Source organism: Tasmannia lanceolata, unplaced genomic scaffold (assembly GCF_043159265.1).
Source record: "Tasmannia lanceolata isolate RefF3 unplaced genomic scaffold, GAP_Taslan_0.1 ptg000005l, whole genome shotgun sequence".
Classification (NCBI taxonomy): Eukaryota; Viridiplantae; Streptophyta; class Magnoliopsida; order Canellales; family Winteraceae; genus Tasmannia; species Tasmannia lanceolata.
In genome coordinates this window covers 18,584,372-18,597,818 of record NW_027518682.1, presented here as the reverse complement: position 1 = coordinate 18,597,818, position 13,447 = coordinate 18,584,372, and the positions used below count along the sequence as shown (strand labels likewise).

Genomic DNA, 13,447 nt, shown 5'->3' with positions numbered 1-13,447 from the left:
TAGGGAAATGAAATATTCACCCAGCTTTATTCCTTAAGCCACCCTCTTGTAGTTCAAAATACCTAGTCATATACACTAGAGGGTGCTGGCTAAGAGAACAAAAGGGGGAGAATATATCATGTCCCCATTTTTTAATTTTAAAAAGGAAGTGGGTCCCACATGAATATCTCTTGTCGCATGTAAGAAAAACGGCGTGAAATATTTGTATTCTTAGCTCTGATTTGGAAACTGCGGGGAAGAAAATGAAAGGAGGGAAAAGCGAGTCCACTAAAACCCTAATTTTCCCCTTTTTACATATTTGGTATTTCAGGATCTCCTTTTTTTCATGGCGACTTCATTCTCTCTCCACCCTCTCTTCCACTCAAAACCCTCAATCTCCTCTGAAACCCTAGCAACCCTTCCCAATCTCTTGAGAATCTCTGCTCCTGCAAGTAAGAAGGATCAAAATCCCCGAATTTCTTTGATTCTATTTGAATTTTGTATGAATTTATGAAATCTCTTGATCTGTCTTGATTCAGAAATCAGTCATGGAGTTTCTTCAGTTCGTAAGAAAGCTTTTTTCTATCCGAAAGCGTCCGCCGTGGCCGGAGTAGATAGTGTTAGGGTTCCGATTAGAGATTCGAAGGAGGGGAATCCGATCATAGTCATTGATAACTATGACAGTTTCACTTACAATCTTTGCCAGGTATGGATTGTATGAGTTTCTTTGATCTATTTTATAGATCGATTTTGAATTTAGATTTCTTCGTTTGTGTTTATCTTTCCTTTTTTATTCGATTCAAGTGTTGAATCTGTTTCTGCTTTTCGTAATTTGGGATGGGGATATTTATGTTGTTGAGTTTTCCTATTGCTTCTGAATCATTTCATAAAAAAAAAGAACGAAAATTTGCGTGAGTTGTTATTGCAGGATGAGACATGTGTAATGATTGTTTTGAATTTTGAAAATTACTGGCATGGTTTTGGGGATCAAGGAACCATCGCTATTCTGTGATGTGCTGGATACTCTTAATAAGTGGCTTATTAATGTGGAGTTCTTCGAGGAAGAGAGGACCGGAATATCAGATTGCAGAAGTGTGACTCACACAAACTGACATGGAAGAAGATTAAAACATGCATCTCTGTAAATGGATTCCTTTATCTGTTTTTTTTTTTTTTTGAATGATTCCCTAGATGCCGGATTTTCCTCTTTTGGAATGACAGCCATGCTTGACTGGAGTTCACTTCTTAATCTGTAGAGAATTTGCTGGCTACCCTCATTAAAGGACCTGGTGATGACATTGACTTGATTCACTGTAACCTGTCATGACACTTCACCTTTTTTTAGCACATTGACTGTATTTACTTGCGCTAGTAAACTTCTTTGTCCCCCAATGTGTTTTTCTTTCGTTTATGCTTTTTCTTTATCACTTTTTTTGGGTCACATGAGACCCAAATTTCATTAAACAAGGATAGTATAGAATAGGAACTGATTGAATCCAAAACATGTTACTTTACAAATCCCTCTTTAAATAGTAAATACATGCAATTTGATTGACCAAGATGGTGTGAAGATACAATCGATTTCCTGCACTTTTAGGAGTTAGCCACCAGGAATCAGGAGAATGCTTATTCAACCATTAGATCATGATGCAAACCTAGAGGCTCGCGAATAACTACCAGGATTTTAGGAGCTCAATGGGACCAAACTGTCACATTCACGTAGGCATATCCACATCCCGAATTAAATGAACAAGCACAAAAAAATGATTAATTGCAACTTAAAGAGTCAACAAATAGCTTTAAAAAGAACTCATGATTGGGAGAACATTCTATACTAAACATAAATGCATAAAATAACTTAATTAATGTAAAAAGAAGAGGATTTAAGGTTCAAATATCTAACTTTATTCCCTGATAAGTTGCTGTCCATAAACAGAAATAAAGATCTAGGGCCTAAAATCTTGATGAGAGAATGGCAAAGGCTCAAAATATCCTAAGGTAGTTAACTAGGGATGTTACTAAGGATTCCTAAAGGCTAAAAGGGGTCGTAAATGGCTGAAAATATAGAAAAATATTACCCGGAAAACGCAGCAGCCCTTCCACTTGCAGATCTTACTAGCAAAGGTTCAAGGTAATGATGGAGAAGCCCGTGATCGCACTTCCAAATACCGAACAACAAAATGCCTCCAATAATGGTGGTGAAATGGCCATGAGAGAGTGAGCGAGCGTAGAAATAAGGAAAGAAAGAAAGAGGATATCAAACGAGTGAAGGAAGAGAAAGATCAAGAGAGCTAGAGAGAGAAAGAGGGAATGCGAGAGGGGGTAGAAAGAGAGAAAGATCGAGAGAGAGAGAGAGAGAGAGAGAGAGAGAGAGAGAGAGAGAGAGAGAGAGAGAGAGAGAGAGAGAGAGACCCCTCCTGTAATAACATAAAACAAGGTGATAAGTAGGGGCATAAATGGAAGAGTGGATAAATAAAATAAAACAAGGGTGAGTGGTGGGTGCAAAAATGGGCCCTAGATGATGTGGACAACCCCCACATCTAGGCATACTAGATAACCAATAGATAAATCCAACGACCAATAATAAATGCAAAAATGACAATCCAAAAGCAAATAAAGATGATCCAACGGTCCAAAGCTCAATAATGATGATCCAACGGTCGGATCGCATCAGATCATGTTTAGCAAATCCCTCGTAGCTCAAAGAATATGAGTTGCAACCTCCTTGAGAAGCTTGATAGCTAACCATTGAGTGAATTCTTCAAAACTTTTAAGAGAAGCAAGCTTCTTTATGTTCTTGACAAGACGGGTGTATTGGACATCTAAGCATCAGTTTGAGGGGAAATGTTGAGAGACTTATTCAATATTGTGATTCTATTAGTGTTCGTAAGGGGTAGCTTGGTTTAATTATATTCTTGGTTAAGTCTTATTCTTTCAATTTTGCAATTCTATTAATGTTCATAACAGGCCATTGAAAACAAGAACAACAGCATCAGCAGTAGCAGCAGCTCATTCTATTGATGGTCACTGTGGTCTTACTTGAGGAGGTTTATTGTGAATTTGTGATTTTTCTTTGAAGCATTCTTCATGTGAGAAACAAAGGGAGAAACATATAAATTTCTCTTAATCTTTTTCGAAAGTTCTCTTTCTCTTTCTCTCTGTTTCAAATTCCTAACCTTTATATGAGTATTTGCTGAATTGAATGTTTTAATTGCTTTGTATAAATTGTAATTGTCTTGGAAGTGTTTACAAGGGGGTTGTTGATCACTTATACAACTGAATGAGAATCATAAGCTTCTAGCTCAACGACTGTTTCATGATTGTATTTTGTTTTTCTTTTGTTTGCTTTGTTGTGTACTGACCACCTCAATTTAAGGCTTAGTTGAGTTGAGTGTACCATTAAAAAAAAAAGGCTTCTACCTCAATGAATGTAGGAACGTGTAGCCTTCAGAAATCTAATGCACCATGGCATATGCTCATTATTTTTCATTTATCTTTCTGGTCAATGTTCTTAGAGTTTTTGACTTGTTGGGTTTAACACTCAAGTAACCTACTTAAGTTAATCATAAAATATTCCCTATTTAAAAACCATCTTTGTTTGAAGCAATGATAATCTGATGCCAACCATTTTAAGGTTGTAAAATTTAAAACTTGAGCGTGTAATGGATGTCTCTTTTGGGTTTTCTAATAAAACAAGGACGGAATGGTTTTTATTTTATTTATTATGAGTTACTAAAAGCTTGATTGCTGCACAGATAGAAATATTTTTGCTTATCAAATAGTAAACAAGCTGGTTGTGGCACATTGAGGGTTAGGTGATACTTGATAGTAAGAGTATGCTTTCCATTAGATCAATTATGTGCTAGAATTAGAAAATAACTTCTTTTCTCACTGTATCTTTCTATGGAATTGAAGTATATTGGAGAGCTTGGTGCTTACCTTGAGGTATATCGGAATGATGAACTCACTGTGGAGGAAATAAAAAAGTAAGCATTCTCATTTTCATAGTTAATGTCTTTGGAATTGTGCGCCCTCTTGGTGTTATGCAATGGGTTGCCTTTTAGAACATTGGTGTGCATATTAGAGTTACATCACTGTGTAATTAACTTTATGAGGCTGTCTATTTCAAGGAGAAGACCGAGAGGAATACTTATTTCTCCAGGGCCAGGTGAGGGATTTTTTTCTGCGCATGCATTTACTTCTTGGTGTCAATCAGAACTATTGAGTGTCTTACGCATCCTGTTTCTAGGCACACCTCAGGATTCAGGGATATCATTACAAACTGTTTTGGAACTTGGCCCTGATATACCTTTATTTGGTGTTTGTATGGGCTTACAGTGCATTGGAGAAGCCTTTGGGGGTAAGTCACAGCTCTTGCTGTGTGTCTTCAATTGTAAATCTTGCTTCCATTTCTTTGCTGTCACCCCTAACAGATATTCATGACAGTCTAGCCACATTGTGGCTGCATCTGGGAGTGGGTAGTGATAAAAACCCTTTCCTTTTGTATGTATAGTTTTTTGTAGTAAATGGAATGAATTTAGGCAATTAAATGCCTTATTGCGTTACAGGAAAGATTGTGCGTTCTCCTTTTGGTGTTATGCATGGAAAAAGTTCTCTCGTGTATTATGATGAAAAGGGGGAAGATGGCTTGTTTACAGGTTTATCAAAGTAAAGACTTTATTCCTTTACCAATTTCTGGTTTAACATTTGTCACAGTATGCTTATATGATGCTTGATGCCTAGCTCCTGTACTTAATGATTAGGTGTATAATTTATACCAAGTTCATGTTATTTGGGTACTTCTCAGAACTTATGTTGCTTGCAGTACTCTGGGTGAAATCCGCTCCATAGTTTTAAACTCCCCCGCGTCATCGTGGACTCCCCCAAGTTGACTCCCTTTTCCCTTGGCCGTGTTCCGTGTTTTGCCCTACAGAGTCATAAAAATAAAAATAAAATCCTTTTGACTTTCCAGAGTTATGACTGTGTCAACTGAGTACTCAGCCACGCCAACCGCGTTCTTGGCCGCGTCCTCGCTGAGCTGACAAGGGTTTTGCTTTGCCGCATTTTGACCTGCATCCACGTTCTTAAACACCGATCCGTTCTATATCGTCTGAATCAGACGATACAATTTGTTTCATTTGGAAAAACAAAACAAAAGCAAGGTCCAAAGTGTACAAATTGTTTCATGTGGAAAAACAAAAGCAAGGACCAAAGTGTACTGGTCATAATTTTGTTCTGATCCCGTTCGTTTTTGGTCAATTTCACCCGTACCCGAATTTGGACAAAACATGACGTCTGTTTCATTTCTAACCGATTCCTTCAAAGCCAAACGACTAGTTTTTATCTTTCACGGTTTTGCCCTTATTTATGTATATTTTGTTACCTATTTATAGTCGTTCGTTTAAAGGGTATTTTTCATCTTTTTGCTTCCCCAAACAAAAAAAAAAGTCTTTATAAACTCTTCTAAGCCCATATTTTCTGTACTTCTACACCCTATCTTTCTCAATTCTTTTTTTTTTTTTGAAATGATATCTTTCTCAATTCTTTCTACTCATTATAGTTGATATTAGCATTTTTGTGTTTGTTCTACTTACAAAGTGTGGTTTTCAATATCCAAATCTAATTCTAATTCTGTGTAACTTTACAAAAGAGGCTTGAAAGTGGAAGAGCCATTTTGTTCAAAATGATATACAATACATACATACATACTCGAAAGAGGTACCACGTGCACCTTAGTTGCATCTATACTACATTTTAGTTTTTACTTGTGTCTTGTATTCTTAATTCTTTCAGATTTCTTTTAGTTGTATTTCAAGTCTATTAATGTCTCATTTTGTTAAATTTGGTTGGTATGATGGCTTTTTTATTTTTCAAATAATTTTTCTTTTTTGAATTTTTAACTATTAAAAATTATGCTAGCAGTACTCTGGGTGCTATGGAAAGAAAGGAATGCCAGAGTTTTTAGAGGCATTGTGAAGGGCACCCATTTCATTTTTAATAGGATAGTAACTCTAACTATCTTTTGGAGTAGTCAGAGTTAGAAGTCAATCTTACCAAGTTTCAGGTTTATTTCAGCCCATGATCTTGGTATGGTTGGAGGGAGATTTGCGATTGCTCAGAATTAGAACCGATCCTCATGCAAGAATGGGTGCCTCTGGCTCCTGTGTTTTTGAAGCTCAACCTTGATGGATCCAATATGTGGAATCCATGGCCAATAGGAGTTGGGGGTGTGCTACGAGATGAGATTGACTTCATTGTGGGCCTTCTCAGGTCGTATTGGGAACACAAATTCTAATGAGGCAGTGGTTAGAGCAGTGCTTCAGGGTTTAAGGCTTCTAGAATGCTATATGGATCAAGTAGTAGTGGAAGAGGACTCTCTCTATGCTAGTAGGCGGATTAAAGGGAGTCACTCCGTCCCTTAGAGATTTGCCCCATTTCGTTCCAACATGTCAAAAGGATGACCAATAGGGAAGCCGATAGAATGGTGGGGGAGGGGGTTTCTAAAGATAGCCTAGAACTCTTCGATTACATTCCTCCCTGATTATGCTTCTGTTTTCATTTTTATCACTCTGTTCCGTCTTTTCCTTGCATTGACCATCTCGGCCGTGGGCCTTCCCGCTTCTTTTATCAATACAATCCTTTGCAATTCAAAAAAAAAAAATAATTAATTTTTTTCATGTCATAGCGTCTTTTCTGAAACAAAACACCGGAACAGTCGAAACATTGAAAAGTCCCCTGTTCTACCGACCAAAATGAAATGCCGAACGAAACAATATTGATAACTATGCAATCAACTACCATTTCAAAAAAAATAAAAATAAAAAAATTATGTAATCAACTATTATAATCCACATAGCTGCTAATTCCAGATTTCTCGTTGTTTTTTAGCATGTTGTATCTTCATATTTAATGGTAATGTTTAATATACGCTTGGTTGTTCCAGTAAGTGCCCGATACAATGTCTTATTTATAGTTGCTCATTCCTAGTCATTGAGCATGCTTGATACAACTGCTATGGTTAAGTGCCTTGTATCAAGGATGCCAATTTGAACATGCTATCAACAAATTTCTGATAGCATTAAAGTACATAAAGGATGATACAAAAATTTCAAAAGAGAAGACAAGCAGTTCTAGACCTCACTCTCATGCATGATTTGGTATTATTGCGTGACTTATTACTGCCTGCCCTTGGTAGCAACTTCCAATAGACTCCTTAACTCTTGATTGTTTGTGAAGAGTCCCCTTTTCATGTATACTAAGGTGATTGCGCTAACTGTATCATGGGTGGAAATCCTTGTTTCAGGTTCACATCATACTCTGATCTCTGGCGAATAGAGAGAGATTAGCGTTGCTAGGGAGCAGCTAGAGACGCAGACTCGTAGAAATGGGTTGCCCCTGACCCTGAGAAGCTAAAGCTAAACTTTGACGGACATAGTTTGGGAAAGTTTGGGCAACCCAAGACCAGCCGACATTGGAGGACTACTAAGGGACGAGAGTGGGATGACTAAATGGGCCTTTTCGGAACCAATAGGGATCACTGATTCTATTGAAGCAAAAGTGAGGTTTGTGCTTCAATGATTCAGACGAATTGAGAGTAGCGATTTAGATAGCCTAATTGTGGAGGGTGATTCTCTTAACGTTGCAAGGACCATTCTGACCCCACCCATGGAGGTTCCAACAATTCGTTAAGGAGATTATGGATTGAGTCTCGGATTACTTTCTCTCCTTTCGTCACGTCAAGAGATTGGCAAATAGCGAGGCGGGTAGACTTGCTAAAACGGGTGCACAGATACATAGCCTGGGGATTTGCGATTTTCTTCCTCCTTGATTGGGCGCCCATTTTTGTATTACTCAACTCAACAAAGCCTTTGTCCCAAACTAGTTGGGGTCGGCTAAATGAATCCTTTAGAAAAAAATTCATGAAGAAGGTAAAGGGAATCTACTCGGCTCTAATCCTACTTCTAGTTGGGTTCTTCTACGTGAATCATTTTATATTATGATACTATTTTTTATTTTTATTTTTTGCATTTCTGTACTGACCATCTTTTTTGGGAATTCTCCTCCCTTTCTTCGTTATTAATAACTTCATTTGCCATTCAAAATAAAAATAAAAAATCTTGACAGTTTGCTAAGCGATTGCTAGTTGAATGTATTGACCTTAGTTTATGTATAGGGTTCTTCTGTGTGACTCCATTGCGTTGCGGTTGAGACTCATCTCAATGAGTACCTGTCAATATGAAACAAGACATTTTTTCCACTATCAAATGATCTGTACCAACGAATAGGATGGAATAGAAGAATGTTGCCCCATGGATAGCCCTTACACACACGGCGACTTATTAGGGTGGTATTGCTCCCATTTCTTTCCTTCATAATAATGGGATCTTGGTGACTACGATTACAAAAGGCAAAAGGGTGGCAATGAAAGGAAATTAGGCCTCTCACCCGAGAATCCCTTCCTCACTCAAGCTACCAGAAGAAACAAATCGACTCCATCTCTCACTCACTGAAATGACAACAACAATCCAATCACAACAAACAACTGAACTGACGAAAGTTTGATTCTGTGTTGGTTTACTTTGTGACTCGTCAATTAGGGCTGAGACATTCCATTTTTACATTTGTAATTGCCTGAACAAGAAAGCAAGCAAATTAGCTCCTCATTCTCTTAATGTGATTCCCGCAAGCTTGGGCGAGCAATGTAAGGTTAGATTAGAGGGGAGGGGGAGGGGAGGGGGCTGTGAACCTCCTAGGCAACCCCCAACACCCATCTCTCTCTCTCTCTCTCTCTCTCTCTCTCTCTGCATATATTGCTCATCGGACATTGCATGAATCATGCTCAAATTGGCACCCTTTGAAACATGGATCTTAACCCTAGCAGTTGCCCTGAATTTGTAATAGCTTTCGCCTTTTCCAGAAACAATGTGTTAAGCTATTCTGGAATTGTTTGGTCCACTTGTCGACTTCTTTTTCATTCCAATTATTCAACATCCTTTAGGTGTGTGGAATGATTTCGCTACGGGACACTGGAAGTATTTTCTCATCCTTATGTGGAAGTGCCAACCATAAGCACCCTTTCAGATGACTGTATTGAATATTGATGCTTAAATACTTGGGTATGCCCAACTCACCGTGTCTGGCAGAACGCGATACCGGCACTTTCACTTGGATACTCGGATACTTCATGGATATTTTTGTGCGTCAATATATTTATTATGTTTGAAACATGTCACCTAGGTTGAATTAACTATAACGCTTTTGGCTTGTTAGTGTCACATATTTGCAATTATAATTTTGAACTTGTGAATCTAATAGATGCTATTTTAAATTTATTATCAGTTGCATCTTCTAAGTTAACTCTAGTTAAGTTTTATGATACATCTTCTAAGTTAAATCTAGTTAAGTTTTATGATATTTTTATACACCCATATCCATATGTGTCCTAGAATTTTGAAAATGTTGATTCATCTCTCCTTTCCCATATTATGTCTGTATCTATTGCCGTATTTGGGTATCTTGTATTCTATATTTCTATTTGCATCAGATTTTTACATGTCTGCCTGACATTGTTTATACGGCTCACCATTTCTATGATTGTGTTGCAGCCCTTTCACTGCTGGTAGGTATCACAGCCTTGTAATTGAAAATGATAGTTTTCCTAGCAATTCACTTGAGATTACAGCATGGACAGAAGATGGATTGATAATGGCTGCTCGTCACAAAAGATATAAGCATATCCAGGTGAGTTTTCCTTTTCTTTTAATGTTTTCTTTGTAAATGATATATTCACCCCTCTTTATTCTCCTTTCTCGTTGAGGGGTTTGGGTTGTTTTTTTTTTTTTTTGGTTGTTTTTTTGCCTCTTACGTTTTTTCCTTGTATCAACCACCTTGGTTTGTTTCTTTTTTTTTTCTCTCTTTAATGAAGTTTTCTGCCATTCAAATAATAAAAAGGAGAGGAGTGTTTGCCATTTTCATACGGAGAAGAGAAAAAGAGGAAGAGACAGGAAGAGAGAGAAAAAGGGAGAGGGAGAGAGAAAGAGATATGCTCTTGATGAGGAACAACCTTCACAAGAAACAGAAGGGGGTTAAATATGGTAGTAGGGCCCATTAGATGTTTCTTAAGGTTTTCTTATTTTCGTTGGGGTATGAATATGATTGTCATATTAGGGTTTTTATTTTTAATGTAATTAGGAGGGCTAGTAGTTTGAACTGATGTCACTATTTTCCCCTGATGTTAGTGTTTGTTAGAGAGGACCTGCTGGGAGCTTTTTGATTTCTTCCACCTTTGTTTTCTCTATTTTTTGTGTATCTTAGCTCGATTGCTTTTGTCTTGGGGTTGTATTTTTTCCATCTCGGTCTTTGGGACCTAGACCCTTTAATAGGATCTTTTTTATCATTCAAAAAAGTATTTGTTGGTATTTTTTATTTCCATGGGTTTTGAGTGAGAAACTTCTAGAATTAGGGTTTTATTTGTTTACTCGTATAAGGTCCACTTATTCAGGTTTAAGTGGTTAGAAGTCTCTAGAAGTTGAAGGGCCGAGGTCTTCGAAATTTGTAATGGAATATTGAATAAAAAATTCGTTTTGTTTGCTCTTGTGCAAATCGTGGGAAACTCCCATACCTTCAAGGTGAGATGCCTTGAATCTATGGTTAGACACCTTAGAATTCTTGGTGACCAGGAAGGTTAGTGAAATGCTAACCCATCTACCTTTCAATCCCTTTATCCCTCTACCCTATAATTCTTTTTCTTTTTTTTTGGTTTAGCTCTATCATTTGTGTTCTCACAGTCATAAATCTATATACTGTTTTATATTCTCCGTTTCTCCCTTTGTCTATAATATTTAGACGTTCTTTAGATACCTTTTAGACATGGTGAGATGCAATGGTCTATTCTCTTTTTATTTATTTCTCGGTTCCCTTAGAATTGCTATACATGACTGTTTCTTCTTTCCAAGTGTCACAACAAGTTTCCAGCAATCCATGTTATCATCTTGTCATTAGAAGATTCCCGATCTGTAATTCCTGCAAAATCTGCAAGCTATGAAAATCCCTGCACTTACTCTATTGTTTTCTTTAGTCTCTTTCTTCTCCCAGCTATCTTACATCAGCCTTGACACAATTTTTTAATCCCTCACACATGTTCTACACAATCCTGTCTTTTTTGTGTGCAAAACGCATTTGCTTACTGAATTTTATCGATATTTACAAGTGGGATGTTCATGATGTTGGAGTTTGTCCATCTTTGCCATACATTTGTATGGACAAGTCTTAGATGTAAAACCATATGTTTACAAGTGGATCCCTCGGGGCTAACATTTATGTCTGCACTAATGTCATGTGTTTTGTCCACTGAAGCCTATTCTTGGCATCGGAACAAACTTCTGAGGCACACTCACCTTTAACAACATGACATGATATGAAAATTCTTTTAAGAACACATGGGCAATCTTCCTTATTTTTGGAATTTCTCTCTTTATTTTTTCTGAAGAAGGGAATTTTCTCATTTCTGCTCATTCGACACTATTTGTACCCTTGTAATGTGGAAGATGTTGAGTGATAAATGAATCCTGTATTCCTATATTATTTGGCATCTAGTACAGATGGAATTGATCTTTTCAGTCGTGGTTGGTATGGATCTTTGACATCCAAAAATTATTGAAAACATAAAAAAACCTGGAATCTTTGATTACTAATTAATATTACCCCACTGAAACATGTTTTCTTTCTTTGTTAGTAAGCCCGGATCAAACTGATAGCATTGCTGTTGTGATTCTTCCATTATGACTTCTTGGGCATGAGGCTGATTCCTATCACCTTCGTATTTGTAGTTTTAAGTTGTTTTGATTATTGATTATTCACCAGTCCCCGGATGCTGTGGATTGTTGACCAATAGTGGCCTTTTGGCTTGTCAGTTGGTCTTGTTTCCCATTTTCTCCATGTTTGATAGTCAATGTTTTCTTGAATTGCAGGGTGTTCAGTTCCATCCTGAAAGCATAATAACAACTGAGGGCAAGAGGATCGTCTGCAACTTTATCAACCTAATTGAAAGGATGGAGGCAGAATCTCAATAATTTGAAGGTTTAATTCTAGAAAGTATAACAATGATGTGAAATCTCCGTATTAATTTATTCATCTTGCTGTGGAAATATTTATTGTGGTTTTGAACAAACATTGAATTCGTAGTTATTCATTTTTCTGTATTTTTATTCTTTGCAGTTATGCATGTGCTGACAGTCGAAATCTGTATCCTTTTATATAAAGATAAGATGCTTAAATCTTTTTCAATTGTCATCTTATTCACCATGGAAGCTTATATCCATGTTGACATGAGACGGAATAGAACTCAGCATTCGTGCCCGTCAAACACGGAATTCCATCAAACATGGTGTCTACAAGTGGGTTTTGTTTAAATATCTTGATCTTTACAATGGCTGAGTCTAACTTCTATTATCAGTGTTTGAGATAAGATCTAAGATTTATGAACAGAAGAAAACTGAAGCTTATTCATAAGATTCCAACAAGTTAACTGGAAATACTGTCACCCTTTGTCTCAGATTATACGCTTCTATTAAGGACCTCAACTAACGAGAATGAGAAAAGATAGCAAATTTTGATCATTAACCATTGATATGGATTGATTAATAAACTCCTGTAAGATCCAAACGTTCCCCACAAAACCCAGGTCTGCATATATGTTTCAAAGATTAATTTGGTCTAAAGGTTATAAAGAAATTCTCTTCGAAATGTAGGAAAAATGTAGAATTCATTGCCTGGAGTGCAGACCATGCCTTGTACATGCGTTCACTGCATCTGCATTCACTACTTCTCTACTTCTCAGACTAGATCTTATTGGTTGCTTTTTCCGTGGGTCGGCTTGTCCCTTTTGCTGTATTTCAGTTGTGGTTTGAATAAAATTTGTTAATTTTCCAAAGCACATACACACACGTGCGCCTCCGCCTATAGTTTCTCAACTAGATTTGTATTACTTGCCTGTAAAAATGTCAAAACAGGGAGTATTGTTAGTTTGAGTAGGTTGGAGATACTTGGAGGACTTTGATCTGCCTTCTATCATTAACGCATTATTCTGTTCTTTGCTTATAAGATGAGGAATGAGTTCTTCAAACCAATTGTTGTGGACTTTTATATTGGTATAATGGCTATGCCCTTGAACTTTGGCAAAAGCATGGAAAAATGGCATGTTATTATCTCCTTCAAACCAATTGATGTAGGACTTTTGTCTCCAATTTAACTCCTTCCATGTAAATTTTACCATTTCTGCTTTCTTGCTTGATTCTTTTGGAGAAACTATTGAAAATAGGGAATTGTCATTGCAAACGAGGACAGTCATGACCAATTGTGATGATGAGTTCCATTTATCCGGTGGGCCGTCATTAGTCTAGTCTCGCATTACTTGGATGATCTTAGCCCCTTGATTAGGCCTTGAACGATCTGTATCTAGTTTAGAGCA

General features: G+C 37.2%; 1 protein-coding gene across 2 annotated transcripts; it reads left to right on the top strand.

The window, feature by feature from the left end:
• The first annotated feature begins 216 nt into the window (after positions 1–216).
• LOC143877824 (anthranilate synthase beta subunit 1, chloroplastic-like) lies at positions 217–12,256 on the top strand. 2 transcript variants are annotated; one of them, XM_077380076.1, is made up of 9 exons: positions 217–431; positions 519–685; positions 3,895–3,965; positions 4,110–4,147; positions 4,229–4,339; positions 4,548–4,647; positions 9,585–9,720; positions 11,949–12,057; positions 12,196–12,256. In XM_077380076.1, the coding sequence occupies exons 1-8, from the start codon at positions 326–328 to the stop codon at positions 12,048–12,050; spliced, it is 831 nt and encodes a 276-aa protein (XP_077236191.1). In that variant the 5' UTR covers positions 217–325; the 3' UTR covers positions 12,051–12,057; positions 12,196–12,256. The 2 variants fall into 2 exon arrangements, with proteins under 2 accessions (XP_077236191.1, XP_077236190.1); XM_077380075.1 differs by having other exon boundaries at positions 11,949–12,256.
• The last annotated feature ends 1,191 nt before the right edge of the window (positions 12,257–13,447 follow it).

Excerpts from the sequence above, each read along its gene's own strand:
- LOC143877824 (XM_077380076.1), top strand. The coding sequence starts at position 326 with ATGGCGACTTCATTCTCTCTCCACCCTCTCTTCCACTCAAAACCCTCA. Across the intron at positions 4,148-4,228 it reads ACTTATTTCTCCAGGGCCAG|GCACACCTCAGGATTCAGGG; the intron begins GTGAGGGATTTT and ends TCCTGTTTCTAG. Across the intron at positions 4,340-4,547 it reads CATTGGAGAAGCCTTTGGGG|GAAAGATTGTGCGTTCTCCT; the intron begins GTAAGTCACAGC and ends ATTGCGTTACAG.